The sequence below is a fragment of the Elgaria multicarinata genome, chromosome 21, assembly GCF_023053635.1.
Source record: "Elgaria multicarinata webbii isolate HBS135686 ecotype San Diego chromosome 21, rElgMul1.1.pri, whole genome shotgun sequence".
Classification (NCBI taxonomy): domain Eukaryota; kingdom Metazoa; phylum Chordata; class Lepidosauria; order Squamata; family Anguidae; genus Elgaria; species Elgaria multicarinata.
In genome coordinates this window covers 9,340,447-9,364,183 of record NC_086191.1, presented here as the reverse complement: position 1 = coordinate 9,364,183, position 23,737 = coordinate 9,340,447, and the positions used below count along the sequence as shown (strand labels likewise).

Genomic DNA, 23,737 nt, shown 5'->3' with positions numbered 1-23,737 from the left:
TTTCTCACCCAAACTCCCCAGCCCAGTGGGAGGCCAGAAGAAGGACACGTCGCCCTCACCAGAAGTCTGAGCTGATCGCTTGTGCAAGGCTTTTGAAATGAGGCCGAGGTTGCCCAGCCCTGCGTTCGAAGGACCAACGACTTCACCCCTTTCCTATTTTAGAAGGATGAAGAGCTCAAATTTAGAACAGAGGTTGTGCAGGCAAAAGGCCCCAGATCCAATTTGTTGAAAGGATCTCAGAGAGCAGGTGATGAGAGAGAGAGAGAGAGAGAGAGAGAGAGAGAGAGCCTTGAGACAAAGGAGACGAGTGTGGTAATAAAAGTAACTCTGTACATGCTCAGCAGCATGGAAGAGGCATAGGGCGTTTTCTTCTGTGACTCCCCCAGGGCTGTAGAACACACATGCCTTCATTGTTTTCCTCTTTTCAGAAACACGGCCTTGTAAACCCGCCGGAGGTATTTCGTGGCTGGCTACACCCACCGTGGCAGCTATTTTGTGAGAGCGCCCACGACCCTCGAAATTCCAAATGTGCCCACTGATCCCGGGAAAGTGGGACCGCTGCCACACCGCTAGAGTAGTACCTGACTGGTGCCTGTCCTTCCTCGATAGGTACCACGACCAGCAAGATGTTACCAGCAACTTCTTGGGTGCCATGTGGCTCATCTCCATCACCTTCCTGTCCATTGGCTACGGCGACATGGTCCCACACACGTACTGTGGCAAAGGCGTCTGTCTGCTCACGGGCATCATGGTAAGAGGGAACCTTGCAGTTCCACCCGGGGGCAAATTTCAAAACCGCGGGGGAGGGGTGGGATGGGCCGCTCTCAAAAAATCCCTGTTCCTTGGATCCCACGCACACACCGAAGGTTTGGGACGGATGCTAATTAGGGCTGCGGAAAAACGATCATTCTCCCTTGCTGGCTGGGGATGATGGAACCCGTAGCACCAGGTTGTGAGCGGGAGCTGGTCTAGATTGTGCAGCTGGCACCTTTCCCCCGTCTGGGTTTGTTCTGCTTTTTTCTTGCAGAACGAAACCTTGAGAATTTAATTACGGGGCCTCGTCCAAGGGTTTCCTGCTAGCTGCCGCAGGATATTGGCACCCGATGTTAAAAGGATGCAGAACCAGAGGTCCCAATCCAGCCCTCTTGCGGTTCCCCCCGATGGCCGCATTCCCTCCCCAGCCCCCCCTTTTCCCAACCGCCGAAGGTTCAGTAGTTCCCCAGCCGTTCTGCAGCCCCCCCGCCCGCCGTTTGGAATAATGCGTTTTATCTAAGCAAAATTGAATCCCGCTAATGTTAAAGCGACTTCAGCTTGCCAAGCTGCATCTGCCATGCCTGGGCCGCCTGTCGGCGCAACGGGATGCTACGTCTCTTGGCTCTCCACCTCAAGGGCTACCAGGCAGGGATTGGGCAACCCTAAACAGCTGGGGATTGGTGCTGTACCGGAGTGGTAGAGCCTGTGCACTGCATGCCAGGTATTTTTAGGTTAAGGCCAAGGAAGAGGCCTGTCTGAAATTCAGGAGAGCTGCTGCCAGTTGGTGTCGACAGCATTGAACTAGATGGAGCAACTTACTACAAAGGAGTGTCCTATGTTCTTATTTAGTTCAGCTCTTCCTGTAGAACCATGAGGACTAGATTTTTTACTTTATTTTTTGCTTGAAGGACAACAGCTTTGCATGCAAAAAGTCCTGGTGTTAGTTTCGACAATACTGGGCTAGAAGGACCAAGAGTCTTATCCGGTTCGTTCCCTTGCGCTTTCCCAGATACATACGGCTTGTCCAACTGGCTGTTCTTGCAGCCATAGTCAGCTTTGGAGTGAATTGTTTCCGTATCTCCTCCCTGAGCCATTATTGTGGGGCATGGAAGATGTTCAACTAACAGTGCTTTCTTCCTCAGAGCTGGCGAAAGCTACACCGGTTCTGTGTTAACCTTCCTGAAAACCCAACAGCAAACCATGGCTTCTTAAAGTGGCATGTTGTAGAAAAACAAGCCACCCTGTGTGGTTAACAAACCACCCTAGGTTCAGACAACACACTAACCCACAGTTCAGCAAGCAACCCACAGTTCAACAACAAGCCACACTCAACCACTGAGTGTGGGTTAGTGTGTTGTGCGAACAGCCCCAGAGCCTTTGTTTACCTACTGTAGCTCACAGACGTCAGTAGGCTTAGCTCTCTCTGTGGAGACGTCTTCGTGTTTTTATCTAAGCATTTCTTAGCCCACCCCAGTGTCTTTCAAGCTAAACGTGTTTTATTATATTATACTTCTTCTCCCCAGGCCACCTGCCCCCAAAATGGTGTCCGTGTCTTGCTCCCAGTCACCCATACCTGTGCCCTTTTTCGTTTTCCTAGTAATTATTGCGAGGGCAGTAATTACTTGTGAGAATGGCAGGCCTCACCCATTTGGTTGCTATGGTGACCATGAAGGTCACAGGCCTGCGCTTGGAATGAAATGACTGAGGATGGAGGTGGGGGGGGAGGCGTGAGCATGAAAGCCAGAGAAAGGTGAACCTGCTGGCGTTTTTGCAAAGAAATATAAAATTAAGAACATCAGAAGAGCCCTGCTGGATCAGACCAAGGGTCCGTCTAGTACAGCACTCTGTACGCACAGTGGAAAACCAGCTGTCCATGTGAAAGCCACAAGCAGGACTTGAGTGCAACAGCACTCTCCCACCCAAGTTCCCCAGCAACTGGTGCACATAGACTTACCGCCTCTGATACTGGAGGTAACATAGGGCCATTAGGACCAGGAGCCATTGGTAGGCATCTCCACTGCATATAAGATGGTGCATGTGTCTGCATGTGCAGCTAATTGAGTTTGGTGCAACACACAATGAATATAACAACCATGTGTGCTTTTTCAGAAAAGTGCCAAATTTATGCCAATGGTGGGCTAATATATGGTGATTATTTTCAGATGTGGAGGTATATGATATTGTACATGTATGCGCATGTGCAGCCTATTGCACATGGCATAAAGCACAGTGTCTCATACAAATCGTGCATTTGTTTCTGAAGGCACTCAACTTATAGTGATCATTTTCAGATAGGCAGGTGTGTGGTATCTCACCTCTGTGCCCATGCGCAGCTGATTGAGCATGAACATATGTGAGCAATGATGCATGCCTCCCTCTCTGAAGATGATCGCCATAAATTTGTCCACAAGTGGCATAAATTTGGTGCTTCTGTAAAGAAGTATTAGATTGTTTTATCAATTACTTTGCGTTACGCCATGCTCAGTGGGTTGCGCGTGTGCATACATGTACAATACCACATGTCTCCATAGCTGAAAATGATTGCTATGCATTAGTCCACAAATGGTGTAAATTTGGTGCTTTTATGCAATAGTGCATGATTGTTACGTGAGTCACTGTGGATTCTACCATGCTCAAATAGAATAATTATTTCATGTGCTACACCATACACCTACATACACAAGATTTGTATCAGCCACCATGTTTTGTACTATGCGCAGTCAGCTGCGCATGCACACAGAGCTGCAATATCGCATGTCTTCATATCCGATGCATTTTAGCATCAGTGAGACCATCCCTGCTAGATCAGACTAAAGATTAGGCCTGTGCAAGGCTCCGGCTCCGAATTCCGAGCTGAAGCAGGCCGATTCGGACTGCAGCAGTCTAAAATGGAAGCGGGTCGGATTGTAGCGGGGTCTGGAGTGTAGCCCAATAGTGGGTGGGGCCGAAGCCAAAATGCTAGCCTGTGTTAGCTTGAAGCTCTGATTGCTACTAATGAAGACTTTGGAGAGGCATTTCAGCCTTTTAGAATGGGATGGAAAAACCGGCACAAAAGCTGAGAAGTGCAGAAAACAATCAGTCAGGCCGGGAATTGGCTGATATGCCCAGTGCCTCCATTTAGTGCTCCACGTACGTCCATTACTCCTGTGCAGGAGGCAGGTGGTTCACTGTCTGCTGCAGGATCAGATGGATCCCTTTCACTGTTTTTTTTTTTAAAAAAGGATAAATCTACAGTATGCTGCAAGCGCATTTGGTTTTACTACGTGCAGCTCCGCTCACCCCGTCTTAAAAAGGAGACGGTAGATCTAGAAAGCTTAAACATTAGGGGCTTTTTAGCCGGGCGATAGAGACATGGGTTTTTCTCTTGCATGCAGCCTCCCCATTCCCAAGGTCCTCTGGATGTGTCTGATTGATGTTCCCGCGATGGGATTCATCACAGCAGGATTCTGGACAGATGGAAAAAGAGAGGGAGCGGGCTGTCGCCTCTCCCGACTGGGTGTGTCTTCTAGGTGGGTTGGATTTCAACTCCCATCCTTGCTGGTTCATGGTCGGGGATGATGGGAGTTGTAGCCCCAAAGATCCAGAAGGCACCAGGTTTTGGAGGGGGAAAGGCTGTGCAGTGGATGGAACTCATTGTCGCATGATACACCGATGGTTGAGATGGGTTTAAATGAGGCAAATCCAAGGAGGAGGAGAGGTCTGTCAGGGTCTGTTAGCAGGGCTGGCGTCTTGGGTCGGTAGGGTTGGGCAGCTGTCCAGGGCCTGTGTCCCAGGAGGGCCCCACTGACAAGAGCCCCCTAGCTTTGCTGCTGCTCTTCCCCATCGCAAGCTGCTGGTTCGCCTGCCTCTCACTCCAGCCCAAACAGCGGTGGTGGGGAAAAGGAGGAACACGAGACGCCCCGGCCCACTTGCTCTCTGACTCTCAAACAAGCGAGTGGGAGCCATGATGAGGAAGAGGAGAAGAGCAGCCTCTGACAGCGGCATTGGGATGACAGACTCACTGAGGAAGGGGTCCCACAGAGAGGGTATCGCCCAAGGGACCTCTGAAAACTGGAGCCGGCACTGGCTGTGAGCGCTGATAGCTAATTGGAACCTCCCCAATCCAAGGCAGTCTATCTCTGAATACAGGCCACGGAGGGAAAAGCGTAGCTGAGGAGGGGGGCTGTTGTCCTCATGCCTTTCACGGGAGCATCATCTGGCAGACCCCTGTGGGAAACAGGATGCTGGACGACTAAATGGCTCTTTGGTTCCGATCCATCTGGGCTCTTCGTATGCTCCTGCCGAGGACTTTCGGCTCTGGTTCCTGTTTCTCCAGAGCTGTTCCAGATGTCCTCTGGAGTCCAAGAACCAGCTGGAACATCTCTCCCCCGTCACAAACCCTATTCCACTAATCCAGGCTGCGTCTCTATTATTATCTCCCCCCTCCCCGCTGCCACTCTCCCATCTTTGGTTTGTTTATCTTTCACTTAATTAATGAGCTTGATTGGTCTGCCCCCGGGGGAAAATATGCAGCGGTAGCAACAAGCCCTCTTTCCAAATGCGGCAGAAGCTTTGCAACTGGGAAGAGATTTTCCTTGCCAAATTCTATTTCTCGGGAAGACATATTTCTCCGCTGAGAATCCCGAAGCTTCGCACGCCAGCAGGGAAAGGCCGGCGAGAGCTCCTGGGTGTTTGTTTGAATTGCCGGGGGAAAGCACGAAACGTGGCACGGTGTGCGGAGTCCCATTTGCGGAGAAACATGGATCTTTAAAACAAAACCAAGCTTCCAGGCCTCATGGTCGAGAAGATAGGCTTCAATGCCTGTTTTTAATCTCGGAAGCCAGAAACGCAGCTGAATATGATTTCCAGTGGTTGGGTAGTCATGGTCTCCACTGTGCCCATCCTTACTCCTCCCAGAAGGCTGCCGGCACAACACTATTTCCTGAGCCGCTCCGGGTTCTCTTTGGCATTTGGGGTGGTGGATTTACAGCGTTCCTTGTTGTTCCTCTCTGTCCGTCTGTCCCACCGCGTCTGCAAACAAGCACCGCGTGTACATTCCAAAGAAGTGTCTTCCGAGGGCTGCCTAGAAACATTTCTTTTCTTCTGAGGTTCTTTCTTTGGGGCTCTTACAGACCCATTAATCTGCAACTCGGGAGTTCCTGCTCAATTTGCGAGCGCTTTGGCGCTTCGGCCTTTGTGGCTCAGCTCCGTTTGGACTGCAATCCCCATAAGCCCCAGCCAGTTGCCTGCCCGTGCCCCATATAATAGCTGAAAAACAATATAGGGCCTGCTCAGACTAGCCAGGGTTCAACCTGGCTGCTTGTAGCGCTGCTGCAGTTCCAGCACTTTCAGGCGTCGGATCGCTAGAAGTGCATCGAACGGTGGGGGTTATAAGGCCAGTAATGTCAGGGGACTAGGAAAAGTCTCTATTCCGGTGCAGGGAGATTTAAGAGAAAGAAAGTGCACCCTACTCTAGTACAAACCTGCCCAGTTCTTAAGATCTTCACCATATAGATGTTAGAGGATTCCATTTGGGGCATGAAGTTTGACTGATGCTCCCTGGCTCGCCCCCACCCACCCCCCGATTTCGTCTGTTTGCTTCTGCTGGCAATGGCTTGTTCTGTAGTGAGTGGATCAAGGCAATTCACATTTTTTTTTTAAAAAAAAATGGTAGTAATTTGCACAAAAGGAGGCCTTCAAGCATATTGTTATTTGCTGGCAAATTATGCAAATTTTGAGGAGTAGTCTTAAAATGTGGGCAAATGTCATTGTCATTTTTTTTAACTGTTTTGATCTTGTGCAACTGCAAACCATTGCGTAATCCTCGCTTGTGAATAGCCTGGTCAGTTTCATTTTCCCAGCAAAGGGAATACGATTCTGCTGTACTAAATGTGTGGAGTGGATAAAACCGACCATTTGCGCGTATTTTGCGCAAAACGTTCTCGGAGTTTGGTGGAGGTGGGGGAAATCTGGCATGGTCTACCCCCACTTACAGGATCAGAGACGCGGTGAAAATCCGTCGGGCTTAAACAGAACAGATTTCCCAGTGATAGACGTTCCAGTCATACACTTTAATTTGGGGACTGCCCACCTTCTGGAGGCCAGCTGGTCCAGCTGCTATTGTTGGGGCCTTTCCAGTGGTGGCCCCTCAGCTATGCTGGTAGCTTGTAGCCCATCCACTCGAGCTTTCTGTTTCTCACCGTGACCAGTCAGATGCGTCTGGGAATCCCACCAGTGGGGCAGCAAGGCAATAGCCTTGCTTTGCTGTTCGTTCACAGATCATGCTGCTCTGAGGTACACTGGCTCTGCCTGTGGAGGTTCCAGTCTAACCTACAGTAGCCACTAATGTCAGAAGCAGGCCCCGTGATCGGGCCGAGGGTCCATCAAGTGTGTGTGCCGTGTGCCACCCCACTTGCCTGCTAGCCAGCCGCTGGAAATTCAGTGTCTTTTAGGCATCAGGTTAAACATTTATCTTGTTTTTTTCTGGGTTTTGAATGGTTTTCAAAATTGGCTTTTAGTAGTTCTCGTGATTAGATCAGCTTCCCCTGCGGGGAAAAGCGTTGCCATTCTATTTAATTGCTTTGATGGCGGCTTAGCATTGTTAAAGTGTATTTTTGTGAACCGCTTTGAAAGTAATTTTTTTAGGAGGTGGGGTAAAAAACGTTTCAGGTCAAATCATATTAGACCTTCACTTTTAAGCAATGCTTTTTTCCTGCTGTGATACACACGTGTGGTGGGCTGAGGTGGGAATGGGAGGAGTTGGTCTTGATGACAGTTTTGGGGCCAATAAAATAGTGATTGTATCCTTTTGGTATCAAGATCCATATAATTCCTAGATGTGAATTAATACAATATGCTTGGATCAATTGGATCCCATGGACAGGGATGATGGGGGTTGTAGTTCTAAACACCTGAGGCTGCCAAGCGGGAGAAAACTGCACCAAACCATAGTTTAGCATGACACAACTGAGTCACATTGAACCTTGGATTACAGTGCTGCCTCTGTTTTCCTGCACAACAGCATCTGCTCCGAGTCAACCAGACCTGGAACTGTGCTAAATCTGAACTGTGGTTAGTTTCAACAACCCAGCTTTGGAAGCTGTGGTTTGAAGTTGGCTTGTTTGAAATGACCCATGTTTAATGCTAACCGCAGTTTGCTGGTCTGGACAACACAACAAACCGTGGTTAAGAGAAAGCAGATGCTTCCGAGCCCCTCCCGAACAGCGGGGAAGTTTAAGCTGTTCAGTGTGGCATCCAAATGTGCCCATGGTCTCAAAATCAGCAGGACTGAGTTATTTATTTAGGAGACTTTATATCCTTCCCTCCACTGTCAAGACAGAGATCAGGACAGGTTATACCATTATAAAAAGGAGAAAATAATTTTCAGTAAGCAATATAACAGCAATAAAAACTCAGACCTTCAGCGGATGAAATGAACAGGACAGCTATTATGCTCAAGCATTGCTTAGAATCCAGCTGTCACGGTGTCTGTATAGTCTGGGCCTTAGAATTATTTTTGCACCAAGAAAAGCCACCCTCTGCAACCTGACTATATTATGGAAATCAAGCACATTTGCACGTTTTGCATAATATATTCTGCATCCATGGCAGGGTGTGTGTGCTTCTGCAGGGAGTTTAAATTAACTCTCCTAAAGCTTAGTTACTGGGGTTAAGAGCTTTAAGTTAGACTGGGCTGGTATTTTCAGCCACACCCTTTTGCTCTTGGCCACACCCCCTTTACCTCTGGCACCGCCCACCACTAGAATGCCCCCACCTGCTGGAGCGTCTCTGATATGGAATTCAGTCCTCGTGATGAAGGAAATTCAACACCGCTGGCTTAAGGGGTAGAAACCTCTTTTTCGTTGGTTTGTTTTGTTAAAAGCTTGTTGGATGCCAAATTCTGGACTCGGTGCAAAATTCTACGCTGCCATGGTACGACTGCAGGATATACACAGGGATCACTCATAGTAAGGCAATGTGATAATTCCCAGCAGCTCCAGTGTCGAGATCGCAGGTCTGGGAAAGGGCCCTGGAATGCAGCTCCCAATCAGAGTTGATTATGCTGCCTGTGATATGCCAATAGTTTAATGTGGTATAAGGAGAACCTTTTCTCTGACCCTCGGGGATGTGTGTTCCGCATTCCAGCAGTGGGTGTGGCCAGAGCCCAAAGTGGGTGGGGTTACAGACGGAACTCTGGTAGGGCCTTGGGGTTCAGGCCTTCTTCTTCCCTGACTTGTATGGGGTCCCCCATACCCTCCATCAGCCTTGCAGTTTGGGGGAGGCAGAGTAAATAACATCCATAAACTGGAACGAGGCTGGAGAGAGAGTGTGTGGCTACTCCTGGTGACCCAGAGAGCCACATTTGGCCCGTGGACGGTTCAACACCCCGGCCTATGACTTTCAACCGTCCCTCTCGATGGTTATTTCTCACTGAGCCAAACTCAAAAGTCGCAGTCTTTTTTGAAGCAGTGGAAACTGCTGGTTCATGTTTCTCCGCTCCCGTTGTATGCATTCTCCCTCTCTCTGCAACAAGGGTGTTTCAATTTTAAAAGGACAGCAGTTTTAAAGCCTTTTTGCATATTGAGAACGGGGGATTTTGCTCTGTGGCCCCGTGCACTCGGATGCAAAAGTTTCAAACCCCAACGGGGCTTTGGGGAGCACTGGAAAATTCAGATCAAGCAGGGCTGTTAATTAGATGCTGTTGTGTTGAGATGGACTTACTGGTGCTGCTAATCTCTCGAGCAGTGGACGGAGAGGAGGGAGAAGTGGGAAGAGCTTTGCATTTTTTTAAAAAATGTGCGCGCACGGGCTTGCACACTCCAAGACCTTGCCGCAGATGTGCATGGTTGTGCCACCCAGAAACGCTTCAGCGCAAACTCTTTCGGGGACGACACCTGCCTGTGTTAAGCAGAGGGGAAGTCTTCCTTTGTGCCCTCTTCCGGATGGGCCGTGCCCCCAGCCTATCCTGATTGAGATGTAATCGCTTGGATAAAGAGATGCAGCCAGCTGTCACCATTCTGGGTGAAAGGACGGAGGAGGCAGGAGAGGGCACATATTCCATCCCCCCCCCCATCCATGCATCCCCAATCCCAATGTCAGGCACTTTCAAACGGCTTCACCTCTTCCACGGCAATTGTGTTTGCTAGGATTTTGCCGGCATTTCCTGCATGAGGGCTGAACAGCAGGAGCTCAGCCAGAACCGGGCGTCTTCGTGGCGGAAAGAGAAAGAGATCGGTTTTCTTGTATGACTAGGGTTTTGAAGCGCTGCAGTTCAGGGACCCAGGAACCGAATGCTTGCTTTCCTTTACAGAGTACATTGCATGGGATGGTACATGGTTTCCCTCCCTGCCTGATCTCCACGCAGGAAAACTGTGGCAGAAAACATTTAATAACAGGGCGTTCTTTCCCAGATGCACTTGGAAAAATCCGTTGCCGCGGTATATTCCAGATCAGGTGGGACGTGACAATCATGAATGAGTCCAACTTGTGTTAGGTGCAGCAAAAAAGCTATGTTTGGCTTAAATATGTTCAGTTAACTTTCCTAGTTGTGAGTTAAATTATTTAAGGGTGAAATCCTATGCATGTTTAGACCGGGGAAAAAGGCCTACAACTCCCAGCATGCCCCAGCCAGCCATGCTGGGAGTTATTAGGACTTTCTTTCTAATCATGCATAGGATTGTGCCTTGAATAGTACACACTGTAGATGCAGCAACTGTACGTAAAGCATGATATAAGAACTAAATCTCTCACACACAATCACAATAGTACTTAATTTAGTAAACAATCGGAAATGTTACATAAAGGTTTCCCATTGCAATTGTCTCTTGGGTCACCAGTTCACAACCACCTTAAAGTATTTCCACCCCCATCCCCAAATTTTCAATTGTTTTGAACTCTAACAGTGAAGTCGTCACACTAAGCATACAGCTCTGTCCTTTAGACGTTTATAATTAGATATCATCTTCCCCACTTGCACAGCACAGTCGTCTTTATTCATGGACCGGAAGAGAAATACATGTTTTCCTGCTTTTTTTTCAACTCCCAAGTTGATTTCTTCACTTTGAGTGAATAGCGATGGAAATAATTATCTCGGTGCCTGCAGAGGAAGTCACTGCTGTGAAGTGTTGGATTTGCAGGAGAAAGAACTCTGGTTCAAGGTGTCTGGCCAATAATTTCCACCAATTCAGGGGTGCACCTTTGTTCATATTCACCAAATGCCCTGATTTTGGGGTTCCCAGAGTCCTCAAGGGTGGCCGGCGGTGGGGGATGAAGGCATGCTTAACAGGGAACAGGTTGTTGGACTAAATAGATCTTTGGTCAGTTCTAGCTGTGCTTCTGATAGTTTACAATACATCCTCCACATTCAAAACCCGTCTTCACTAGAGTCCTAGGTGCTGACGACAAATTGGTGTGTGTGTGTGTGTACTATCCTGTTCATTTACAATGTATTAATGAATGAATGAATTTATAACTTGCCTTTCCACCCAGAAAAAAAATGGCATTCACGGTGGCCAACAATAGAATCCAGATTAAAAACAAAATCTTGAATACAACGTAACTTAAACAGCATGCGGACTGGTGAGGTGGTTAGAGTGTTGGACTGGGAGTTGGGAGACTAGCTGGGTTTTAGTTGCCATTTGGCCAGGGAAGCTCACTGGGTGACTTTGGGCCAGTCACTGACGCTCAGCAGCCTAACCTACCTCACAGGGTGGTTGTTGTGAGGGTAAAAATGGAGAGAAAGAGGAGGATTATGCATGCCACCTGAGGTTCCTTGAAGGAAAAATGGTGGGATCTAAATGCAATCAATCAATCAAATTGATGAATAATAATGTGTTTTGATAAGCGAGTATAATATGGGGTACCTTTAGGTCAAGCAGATGGTGGATAGCTACTCCATGGTACAGTTTCAGCACCACGGACAGTGGATGGGCTTCATGGTGTCCTTTTGACAGACGGCTCCTTAAAGCCTTGTGTGATCTTCCATATTGGGGTCTTTTGCACGAGACACCGGTTGCTGGATCCCAGGGTTTGAGTAAAAGACTAGAACAAACTATGTCCTGCAGGTCTGCCCATCCATGTTCTAGTCAATAGGGCTGTGTCCAGTCTCCCACCCAGTCCTGGGCTCCAGCTTCACCGTGGAGCAGCCGGGCAAATTTGTCAGACTAGGAGCACCAGAAAGGGAGGTGCTGGAGGCCCACCCAGGCTTCTTCATCCTGAACAGGTCTGAGGCAGACTCTGATTGCCCCCCCCCCAATTCAGGGAGCCTCAGACCAGGACTCGTGTGGCCCGTATCCTGAGAATCTGAACACACACACCCCACTCCTAGTAATGGCCCACCTGCTCCACAACCCACCCACCTCAGAGTCCTGCCTCTTTAAGGACATCTGGCCATCCTATTCCAGTGATGGGTGGAGCTGAGGGCACAAGGGGCGTGGCCAAGGTGCCCCCAATACCGGCATGTTTTAGCTTAAAGCCCTCAATTCCATTCACTGAGCCTTAGAAGAGGCATGTCAATCTTTTGTGGTGGGGGTGAGTTATCTTCACAAAAGCTGGGAAGCTACCAAATGATGGGTGGTCAGGGGGAAAGGGGGCAGAGTTAAAGGAAGGGGGCGTGGCCTCAGGATTTGCTCAGTTGAGCCTCTCTCCCCCACATTCACAATGGGTGAAGCTGGGATGGACCATTTTGGGAGGGGGGTGCGAAAGGCGTGAACAAAGCCACTGGTGAATGTTTTACCCTCAGTTCAGCAGTGGAGGGTGGCATCCATTTTCCCCATCCCAGGATTCCCCCTATTCCAGGAGTGGGGAAGTTGCGGCCCTCCAGATGTTATTGATCAACAGCTTCCATTGGCCAGGCACCCTGGGGCTGATGGGAATTGGAATTAAACCCTACCTGCGTGGCCACGTGTTTCCAACCTGGCAGTAGAAGCCTTTCTCTCACTCTTGAGCGGCTTTGGAAGGCCGTCGGACCGAGGAGCCTTCATTCAGCGCTGCCAAGATTCCTCCCCCAGGTACTGCACGGCCAGCCCTGCCATTAGGCAGAGTGAAGCAGTCGCCTCAAGCAGCGGATGCTGCTGGGTGGGCGGCAGCATGGTGTGTTGGGAGGGGAAACCTGTGTGCCTTGCGGCCTGCTCTACACCTCCTAAGTTGGCTAGCTTGACATCTCTAGGTGCAGCGGAATTGCTGCCCCAATGTCAGTGCTGAAGACAGATCTATCTGCCAGTTTGCTTTGGTCTTGTACATGAAATGGGAGAAGGGGGCACCATTTTGTTCTCTGCCTCAGGCAGCAAAACGTCTTGGGGTTCTTTCGGGAGGCCTTTCCCCCTACTCCCCCGCCCACGGCAGTCCCAAAACCTGGCGCAGGATCCTTTAATTGGGATGCTACGATGGATCCCGTTCCGTGGTGAACTCTCATTTTCTTTTGTTCCTCCAGGGGGCCGGCTGCACCGCCCTGGTGGTGGCTGTAGTGGCACGGAAACTGGAGCTCACCAAAGCCGAGAAGCACGTGCACAACTTCATGATGGACACGCAGCTCACCAAGCGGGTAAGAGGCCTTGCCGCTGCAGCCCCTAAGGGCGGGCCCCATAACCCAGGGGGCAGAGGAGCCGCGCTGTGTGTGTCCCTGCTTCGATCTCTGGTTAGAAGGGCCCAATCACCGCTCTTCTCTGTTTGAAACTCTGGGGAGCAGCTGCCAGTCAGTGTTGACAATACTGAGCTCAATGGATCCAAGGTTAGACACAATGTCAGGCAGATCCCTGTGTTCCTATGTAAATCAGGCCTTTATTTGGATTCATGAGGTCTGGAAACTTGCTTTATTTTTAAAGGAAGGGCTGTAGCGCCACGGTAGGGTGTTTTGCGTGCAGAAGGTCCTGAGTTCGATTCCCGGCATCACCAGGTTGGGCTTGAAACCCTATCAGTCCAATAATACTGGGCTGGATGGACCGAGGGTCCGACTCAGTATACAGAGGCTCTGTATGTTCTCCATCTTGTTGTTGTTGTTGTTGTTGTTTAAAAAAAGATCCCCTCCCACACCAAACGTGGTCTTCAGGGCAGCTTTTGCAATCCATAAACCCCCACAAAACTGTCTTTGGGAAAGAAGAACTGATCAACCATCTTCCTGATGGAAGGTGCTAAAAGCAATCAATACTAATTAACTGCGAGGCATCTTGTGAAACAAAGAACATATGGCCCAAGATGGAAATGAGCCAAATGGGGAGCCCGGGGAGGAAGGGTGTGTGTTGTGTGTTGTGTGTGCTGGGCTTGCGGTACCATAGATATGTTAAGAAGATCATAGAACCATAGAATAGCAGAGTTGGAAGGGGCCTACAAGGCCATCGAGTCCAACCCCCTGCTCAATGCAGGAATCCACCCTAAAGCATCCCTGACAGATGGTTGTCCAGCTGCCTCTTGAAGGCCTCTAGTGTGGGAGAGCCCACAACCTCCCTAGGCCACTGGTTCCATTGTCGCACTGCTCTAACAGTCAGGAAGTTTTTCCTGATGTCCAACCGGAATCTGGCTTCCTTTAACTTGAGCCCGTTATTCCGTGTCCTGCACTCTGGGAGGATCGAGAAGAGATCCTGGCCCTCCTCTGTGTGACAACCTTTTAAGTATTTGAGGAGTGCTCTCATGTCTCCCCTCAATCTTCTCTTCTCCAGGCTAAACATGCCCTGGATGACACGCTAAGCCATGCTTAGGCCGCTAACCCTTTTGACGCAAACGATTAGTGACCATGGTTATGTAGCTACCATGGTTAGGCATAGTTCACATGACATGCTTAACCACCATGGCTTAGCGTGTTGTCTGAACAGGGTCAAAAAGTCCAACACCAAGCCAGTGTGGTGTAGTGGCTAAAGTGTTGGACTGGGAGTCGGGAGATCCGGGTTCTAGTCCCCACTCGGCCATGGAAACCCACTGGGTGACTTTGGGGCAGTCATGAACTCTCAGCCCAGCCTACCTCACAGGGTTGTTGTGAGGATTAAATGGAGAGGAGGAGGAGGATTATGTATGACGCCTTGAGTTCCTTGGAGGAAAGAAGGCAGGATTTAAATGCAATAATAAAAATTAAGAAATAAAACTTGGTTTTAATTCCTTATGTTTCCAAATTAAGATGAATTTGGGAAGCGCTATCAGAATGATAAGAGTTTTTTTTTCCTGTAGGCTTTTTATTTTTGGTTTCTGCCTAGCAGCTTCCTCATCCCCCATGGCCGTCTCTCTCCCCCCACCTCCCTATGCCCAGCCAGGTTCATTATCTGAATTGCTTTCTCCTAGGCCTCTTCCGGTAATTTTCCTCACTGGCTTATTATGGCAGCCTCCATAATTCATCTCCAGGATAGATTTCGCAGGAACTCTTCCCTGAGGCTGTGGGGTGGAGGATAGATGGGATTTGGGTGGGTGGGAGCTAACCGGCTCTTTCCAAGGAGAAGAAAACCCCGAATCATTAACAAAGCCTCGTCCAAAGCAGAAAACGCCTGCCTTGAGCAGGCGTGGGATGTGACCCTCAGGGGAGCGTCGGAGCAAATTAACTCGTCGGGAGCTGTTTATTCCAAGGCCCCGCTTATGACAAGTTTCCCAACACTTGCTCTCGGCGTGAAAGTTGGGAAGATGTTTCTCGTGCACATCGGACCCGGGTGGAGGTGAGGGAGAGGCAATTAATCTGGAAGGGCAGCATCAATGCATTAATAAATTGTTCCAGCCGCCTGCCTCTTGCTTCCCCTTTCCTGGCTACTGTGTTTTATTTATGTGTTTGTTTCTTCAGGGGTTTTGTGTGTGTGTTTTTTTAAAAAAAATCTTTTTTGGAGCCTGCTTCGTGATCACGTCAGTCCCTAAAGCGGGGTACCCTTTTTCTTCTTTTTTAAATCATTTCACGGCAGTCAGGAAATTTCACAACAGAATGACTTGGGAGTGACAGGAGGTGGCGAAAAGAACAATTCAGTGCTAGTCGCAGGAAGCTTGGCTCTTAAAAAAAAAAAGGAAAGGAAAAATAAAAAAGGAACCGAGGTCTAGAGGGGGTACTTAAAAAGGGGCGGAAGAAGCGGAACGGCATATTTTTTTGCGGTTCCTTTTATTTTAGCTCCTGCCAGTGGAGAGGCTGTATGGTGTAGTGGTTAAGATGGACCTCCCCCCTCCAAACTGGTGCCCTCCTTGTGTGTTGGACCACAACTCCCATCAGCCCCAGCCAGCATGGCCAGTGGTTAGGAATACTGGGAGCTGTAGTCCTTTTGGAAGGCAGCAGCTAGGGGGAATCTACTAGAATTGAGAGAGCTCCGGCTATTGGGTGGTATAGAAATGTAATGAATAAATAAATAAATAGAATTGCTCTTTATTGGGGGTGAGGTGCCTGGAAACCCAAGTTCAGTGAGGAGCCATTGAAAGAGCTGGGTATGTTTTAGCTTGGAGAAGAGAGAGATGATAGCAGCCGTCAAATATCTGAAGGGTTGTTGGGCCAGAGATGGAGCACAGGACTAGAACCAAGATGGAGGGAATGGCAGATTTGGGCTAAACATTAGGAGAACTGTCCTAATGGTAAGAGCACTTGGGCAACGGTCCAGTCTGCTTTGGGAGGTGCTGGGCTCTTCTTCACTGGAGACATTGAAACAGAGGCTGCCAATGATGCTGTTGCTGAATCCTGCTTTGTAGATCCTGCATTGAGCACGGGGGTGGACTAGATGACCTCCAAAGATCCCTCACAAGCAAGCAGTCCTGTACATGCTTGCTGGCGAGGAAATTCCATTAAGCCTGCTGAAATGTACTTCCTTGGAAACGTGTCAGGGACTGGATCCCTGCATATCACTGTAACGTGGGTGAGCCGTAAGCGGGGCGTATCCTGGAGAGGAAGCAGAGAGTAGGTAGCTGCGTTAGCCTTATTTTCTGCTCCCGGCTCTGGTAAAGTCAGTAAGTGATCCACAAAGCTAAGAGATCCATCTGGTTCTTCTGCCTTGGGCACCACCCCCACCCCCACAGAGACACACACCACCTGTCCTCCTGGATAGATTATCCTCTAAAATAAATAACAGTAAAACTTATTTCCTGTTTTCTTCAAGAGTTTTCTCAAAGGAGCCCTTGTGTGTAGCATGAGTGATTCACAGACGGAGATGGCCTTGTCCGGCTTGAAGCTGGCTGTTGCCTGTAGCTCCTCGAAAAGGGGAAAACACACACACACACACACACACACACACACACACAGAGAGAGAGAGAGAGAGAGAGAGACGCTCTGCTAACTAGACACTTGATTTTCACACCTTCTCAGAATGGGGACGGAGGAGATCAGAGAGAGAAGAGCGCCTGCCCTACATTTTGGCAAGCAGGTTCCTCGCTGGATGAGGGAGAGGGAATAAGCACGGAGGAGTTTTGGGTTGAGGGAGGAAGAGAGAGGGAGAAAGGACTAGATGCTAGCCCAGATTAATACTTGCCCTGTGCCAGGCCTGGGGAACCTCGCTGCCTTCAGAGCTGTATTCCTTTGGGGAAGGGCAGTTGGGGTGCACCCCCCCCCTTCATCCCATTTACACACAGACCCTGGACACATCCATCCCGGCGGCCCCTTCCTTGCACGTTGAAGGAGCCATGTTGGTTCCTTCGACAGGTAAAGGTGTCGCAGGTAGCAAGGTGATGGGGAGAAGGCCTTTCTCTACCTGGGAAACCAGGATGCTCATGGCAGGGCCCTGCATCTGAATGTGGACATTGGGAGGCTCGTGGAAGCGTGGCGGTGAGCTGCTCTGACTTCACCATGCCATGCCAGGGGGAATGCGCCACCGCTGCGTCCCTGCTTGTGGCCTTCGCCCTCCCAGATTCACGTCCGCTTCAGAGCGGCGCTCTTCTGCAGCTCAGCCTGCAAATGCCAACCAAGTCAGGCATGGACTCCTATCAAGCCAAAAGAGAAGCGGGTTTTGCAGCGGCGGACATCCCTAGCTTGGGCCAATGGGCAGAAATGGCTGGAAAGCGGATTTTGGCTAAACATTAGGAGAAATGTCTTAACGGTGTGCAGTGTTTGGCGTTGACATAGGCAGGAGGTGACGGGTTCTCCTTTGGTGGGTGGCTGCACAGCTGTCTTTCAGGGGGGCTGTAGCCACACCCTGAAGTGAAGAGCCTGTCTTGAGCATGGGGCTAGACTAGATGACCTCCATGAACCCGTCGAACTCTGATTCTGTGGAGGGTATGTCCGTGTGGGGGTGTTACCCAAAGGAGGCTGGTGGCTCCATTGGTGCGTCAGAGCCAGTCCAAACTCTAAAGCTATCCAAGCTGCCAGATAGTTTCAGCACCTTGGATAGCTACCGCTGAAAGTCTGCAGCGTGTCTTCCCGAGGGTGGGGGGTGGAGGGGAGGGGATCCTTTGCTTGGGCAGGCGGATGGGAGCTTAACCCCAGGTCCGGGCACTGTGCTTCCCTCTCGCAGATCAAGAACGCCGCCGCCAATGTCTTGCGGGAAACCTGGCTCATCTACAAACACACCAAGCTGCTAAAGAAAATTGACCACGCCAAAGTCCGGAAGCACCAGAGGAAGTTCCTTCAAGCCATTCACCAGTAAGTGGGGCTCTTCTTTTTCTTCCTCCGCCTCCTCCTGTTCCTCCCTTTTTAAAAAAAATCTCTGGTTGAAGGACAGAGCTAGGAAAGATTCGCACCTGGGGCGTGGGAGTCCCTCTGCCTCTCAGGCCAGATGCTGCTGCGCTAGACAAAATCAAAGGGCCAGTCTCCATCTTGGGAGTAACAGAACAACCCAATTACGCCTGAGGACAAGAGTTGGTAGAGTTACCCGTCCTGTGCGGAGGCTGGTTGTGGAAGGGTGGCGTGATCAGAACAGGGACTCGTACAGAGCTGCAGCCGGCAGCCTCCTCTGAAGATGGGTGTTTTGGGGATCGCAGGGTTTATTTATTTATTACATTTATATAATGCCCCATTGCTGAAGCGCTCTGGGCGGGTTCTCTGAGTCAGGGTGTCGAACCTCCCTCAACCTGAGGGCCGCATTCCATTTCAGAGGAGTTTTCAGGGGGCACACTGCAGTGGTGGGCAAAATGGTTGGGACCCAAAGGCAAAATGGGTGGGGCCCAAAATACGACTCTAATTCAGCTTGTAGCTCTTACTGCCAATAATTAAGCCTTGGGAGGGGCATTTCAGCCTTGGGGGGGAGGGAACTGCAGAAAAGACAGGGAGCCGCTGAATGATTGGTGGGCAGGTAAAGGGGCGGGGCTAGGAAAAGGGGTGGAGCCACCTGGGAAATCCCGGCCTGAAGTTCTGTAGCACGTCTGTTTCTCAGAGCATGCTTTGGAACGGGCAGCAAGTGGGGCCGGGGGGCTGTAGGATGAGGCAGCAGAGCTAATCTATGAGGTTTCCCCTAGGCCTCAGCAGCAGTGCTGGATCTCTAGGCCACCACTCAACTTGCCAAGTTTCTAGTCCTCATTGGCAGCCCAGTATATCGCAGCAGGGCTTTCGAGGCAGGGTGTGGGAAGAGGAGTTGCCCGGCCTAGGATCAATGTGGGGAGGGAGGGAGGGATGGGGCACGTCTTTTGATGCCGGCATGCCAAAGGCCTCCCTTAGTCGCTCTCCCCCCTTTTCCAGGTTAAGGGGCGTGAAGATGGAGCAGCGAAAACTGAGTGACCAAGCCAACACCCTGGTCGACCTTTCCAAGGTAATGGTTGTCCTAACTCCGCCCCCCCCTCCCTGATCACTCCGAGGGCTTGAGAAGGAATGAGGTAGTGGACTGGCCAGGACTGGATCGCTTTGGACTCTGTGTGTGTAGGACCACATTTCTAGTGCTTGCTCCAATTCAAGATGAGGCACTATCTCTTACGTCATTGTACCCCACGCCAGTCAAAAGGACAACATTTCCTTTGCAGCCCCCATTGACTGGGATGCAAAGGTCAGGTGGGATCCACACTCCAGGAGTGATCGGCAACAGCGACGCTCCCGCCGTAGCTCAGTAGCAGAGCACCTGCTTTGCATGCAGAAAGGTCCCCAGTTCGAACCCCGGCATCTCCCGGTCAGGCAGGAAATCAACCCTGCCTGAGAGCTTCTGCCATTCTGTGTCGACGCTACTGGTCTAGATGGGCCAAGGATCTGACTCAGTAGGAGGCCAGTTTCTATGTTCCTATTTAAACCATCCCTTGCTCAGAACCATGAGGACTAGAATTTTGCTTTGTTTTTAGGGGATGAGCTGTGACTCGGTGGGACAGCCTTTGCTTTATATGCAAGCAGTCCTGGTTTCAGTCTCCGGGCTAAAAGGATCATGTAGCAGGTGATGAGGGGGAAAGGGCCCCTCCTTGTCTGAGACACTGGAAAGCTGCTACACTCTAAAGTAGGCAAGAATGGGCTGCTTGAACAGTGGCCCGTATCAGGAAAGGGGAGATGAATATGCAGAGGGAGGGCAGTAGCTGAGTGGTACAGCCCCTGCATTGCATGCAGGTCCTGGGTTCGATTCCTGGCATGTCCAGGTAGCCTCCTGCCTGAAACCCCGGAGATCTGTCGCTGCCAGTCCGTGTCTGCAATACTGACCTAGAGGGACTCACGACCCATCTCAGTAGACGGCAGCTTTTGATGTTCCCGCTTAAGCCAGCCCTTATTCACAACCATGAGGACTGGAAACTTGACTTTGCCGTTTTGAAGGGAAGGGTCGTAGCTCAGCGGCTTCAAACAGGGCAGGTCGTATCCCCGACATCTCCCGGTTACGGCTGGGACCGAGGATCTTGCTCAGTCTAAGGCGGATTCCGATGTCTAAATCCCCCTTGCGCTTCTCCTTCTGCAGAGACCGTGAAGGTGGGGAGCGCTGCCGAGGTCAGGTGTGTCTGTGTGGGATGCTGGGAGCATTTGGAGATCTTCCGCTCTGCGCGGGCTTCCCCGAATGTTTAGTTGCCAGGCAACCCCATGGAAAGAAGCAATCAAGCCCTCTCTCTCTCCCTCCCTCCCTCCCCCCTTCTCTCTCTCTCTTGCTCTCTCTGCTCAAACCTGCTTTGTGCGGTGGTGGTGTGCGTATTGGGGGCGGGGCGGAGGATGCATTTACCTAAATGGGCTCCTTGCTTTGCACTCGCTTGGGTCGTTTAAAAACACACACGCATCCTTACCCCCCCTCCCAATTAGAGGCTTTGGGGTCCTGTCTGCCACGACTGAAGGCCCCCAATCCAGAGTGGCAAGAAAGACCTGTGACTTCCAGACATTTTTGTCTTTTCTTTGAAAGCTGCCCTGGCCAGGGGTACGAGTGTGGGCAACCCCCCCCCCCCAGTTTTGATCCAAAGTGGGGCTGTTTAACTCCACGTGCTTTTCCAGATCGAAATTGCATCCTGGAGTCTCAGAAAATCCCTGTACTGCACCTTTTCCATCCCTGCCCATGTCGTTCTACAGAACGAAGAATTATTACTAGAATACAATTAGTTGATCACCTTCTTCTTTTTTTTATCTGTTTAATTACTCCGGCCTTTTGTTCCTGCTGTACCTTTTGGAAAAGTTTGATTCATGGCCTTTAGCGTGCCTTTAAAGGACATCTGTAATAGTAATATAATCCTACTAGATTGTATTTGGGCATTGGAGTCGCTGTCAAACGCCCAGAGAGCTTTGCCTATCAGACGGCATAAAAAGGTTAGAAACAAAACAGCCAACTTCCATGGAAGTGGCTGACTTTGATCTGGGGAGGGGAAAGGGAGACAGACGTCTTTGGCACTGATCCACATCAGGATCCACTTCTCCCCTATAGAAATGGACAGTGGATTGAATGGGGAGAGAAATGCCAGAAAATCCAGTGACATCTTCTCCTTGGCAGCTTTGCTCACCGGGATGCTTTTTTAGCCCTCCTGCCTCCCACCACGCCTCCCCCCCCAGCATCCATAGCCTCTGGTACTGCCCTGTTCTCCGGGGCAGGAGGGGGCGAGCTGGTACGCTTCTTTTTTTACCTTCTGCACGAAGCCCGACTTCCTTGGCCAACGCTGTCAAACGCACTGTGCTTATTAAGCAAGCTGTTTCTATTCAGCCTCGTGCTGAATTTTCTCCGCCCTGCCTGTTCCTCCCGCTTTGTCTGTGTGTGCGCGTGTTTTGTTCTCTGCTCATTCTTTTTTCCACCTGCTCTTCCTCTCTCTCTCTCTTTTTTTTAAATTCAAATTCCCATCCATCCCTCCTTCTCCCATTGCTGGTCTCATTTTACAGAGATCAGGAGAGTTTGTGCAGTGACACAGCTAAACAGCGCCAGCGTCCTGGGAAATCATTCCGAGAACAAAATGAAAAGGATGTCTGAGCGAGTCTGCTCCATCCCATAAAAATACGCAATGCCCTTCCCTTCCCCCTGCCTTCCTGGCTGGATATTCTTGGTAAATCGGAAAGCAAGTCCCCAGCGAAGCTAGTCCTCATGTTTTGGGAGCACTGATTTCCAGAATGGAACGCTTTAGCCAGGTTGGAAGTTGCCGCATCGGATCTGGGAGCTGTTTCTTATTCTGGATGTTTGTAGAAGCCAGGGACATCTTTGTTATTCGGGGGGGGGGGGGGGAAAGGCACTTTGTGCAGGCTCAGAAGCAACCCCAGAACACATTCTGCAGGCTCAGCCCTGGCACTGAACCCCAGTTATAGCAATCAGGCCAACTGACCTGAACCTTGTCCATTCAGCCATTGCACAATTGGGGTAATCACGTGTGAAATTTTGGATTGAGAGAGCTCTAGTTTTCATTAAAAAAATCAAGTTCCTAGCCCTTATGAGAGATAGCAAGGGTAAGTATAAAAATGTGTTAATGTGCAACACTGCAACCGGTATTCAATGCAGTAAGCCTGTGCGCACCAGTTGCTGGGGAACATGGGTGGGAGGGTGCTGTTGCACCATGTCCTGCTTTGTTGGTCCCTGGTCAACAGCTGGTTGGCCACTGTGTGAACAGAGTGCTGGACTAGATGGACCCTCGGTCTGATCCACGCTCAGGGCTCTTCTCATGTTCTTATGTTTTCAGCCCTCCCAAAATTACAAAGCTGCTCCAAGGAAACACACAATCTGTGCCAAGGAAACTGACTTCCACAACCTGCATATACAATTATCCCAATTATTAAAAACCATCAATTTGGTACAATTTCTTTGCATTAGCTAGCCATGAGAAAGGGCCAGGAGCTAAGCCGGGCATCAGCGCCCCCGCTGCCTGGAACGATTTCACCGGACGTTGGCACTCCCCTTCCAACCACCTCTTTGCCCCCATGAGGGCTGGAACGTTGCTTGTCTTTTTAAACACCAGCGGAGATTCTCAGGAAGGTTCTCGCCCCTTTGCAGATGCAGAACGTCATGTACGACCTCATCACGGAGCTGAATGACCGGAGCGAGGACCTGGAGAAACAGATCGGGGGCCTGGAGTCCAAACTGGAGCAGCTGTCGGCCAGCTTCAGCTCCCTGCCGGTGCTGATCACGGACGCTTTGCGCCAGCAGCAGCAGCAGCTCCTGGCCGCCGTCCTGGAGGCCCGGGGGGTGAGCGTGGCCGTGGGCGCCCCCCAGACGCCGCTCTCGGACAGCCCCCTGGGGGTCAGCTCCACCTCTTTCCCCACCCCCTACACCAGCTCCAGCAGTTGCTGAACCGAGCCAAGGGGACAAACACTTTTTTTTATCTATCCGTACGGCGGGGTGGGGGGCAGCTCGATCCCAGCCCCGAGGGGAGCGCAGGAACCCGAGCCGCCGCCGGTGGGGGGGGGGCACCTTGGACCCCGAACAGCTTTGGTGCCTCGGCTTCGATGCCTCGGGGCAGGGCAGGGAGGAATAGGGGGTTCTGTCAGAGCCCCTCGCCAGCCGTGTTCGGTGGACTACCGGAATCCACATTCAATCTCAGGTCTTCAAATCGAAAACAAGCCAACCCGAGGGTGCGGATGTGATGGAGCTGGGGTGGGGTGGGAGAGGGACCATTCCACTGTGTTGGACCCCAAGCCGCAGGTGATGGGGTTGTTCATTTCCTTCTCTCTCTCTCTCTCTCTCTCTCTGTCTACTTCCCCAATTTTATTCCTCCTTTCCCACCGTTCATACAGTGTCTTGGCGAAGGAAGTCAAAGAAGAAATATGGGGAGGGGCAGGCGAATGGGC

General features: G+C 50.6%; 1 protein-coding gene across 1 annotated transcript in view; it reads left to right on the top strand.

The window, feature by feature from the left end:
- Positions 1–23,245, top strand: part of KCNN3 (potassium calcium-activated channel subfamily N member 3) — a 65,191-nt gene extending 41,946 nt beyond the window's left edge. Inside the window, exons 6-10 of the mRNA XM_063146260.1 lie at positions 579–751; positions 13,163–13,273; positions 18,117–18,244; positions 19,277–19,346; positions 22,944–23,245. Coding sequence (XP_063002330.1) covers positions 579–751; positions 13,163–13,273; positions 18,117–18,244; positions 19,277–19,346; positions 22,944–23,240 — 779 coding nt within the window. The 3' untranslated portion in view covers positions 23,241–23,245. The remainder of the gene's footprint in view (positions 1–578; positions 752–13,162; positions 13,274–18,116; positions 18,245–19,276; positions 19,347–22,943) is intronic.
- Positions 23,246–23,737: the final 492 nt, after the last annotated feature.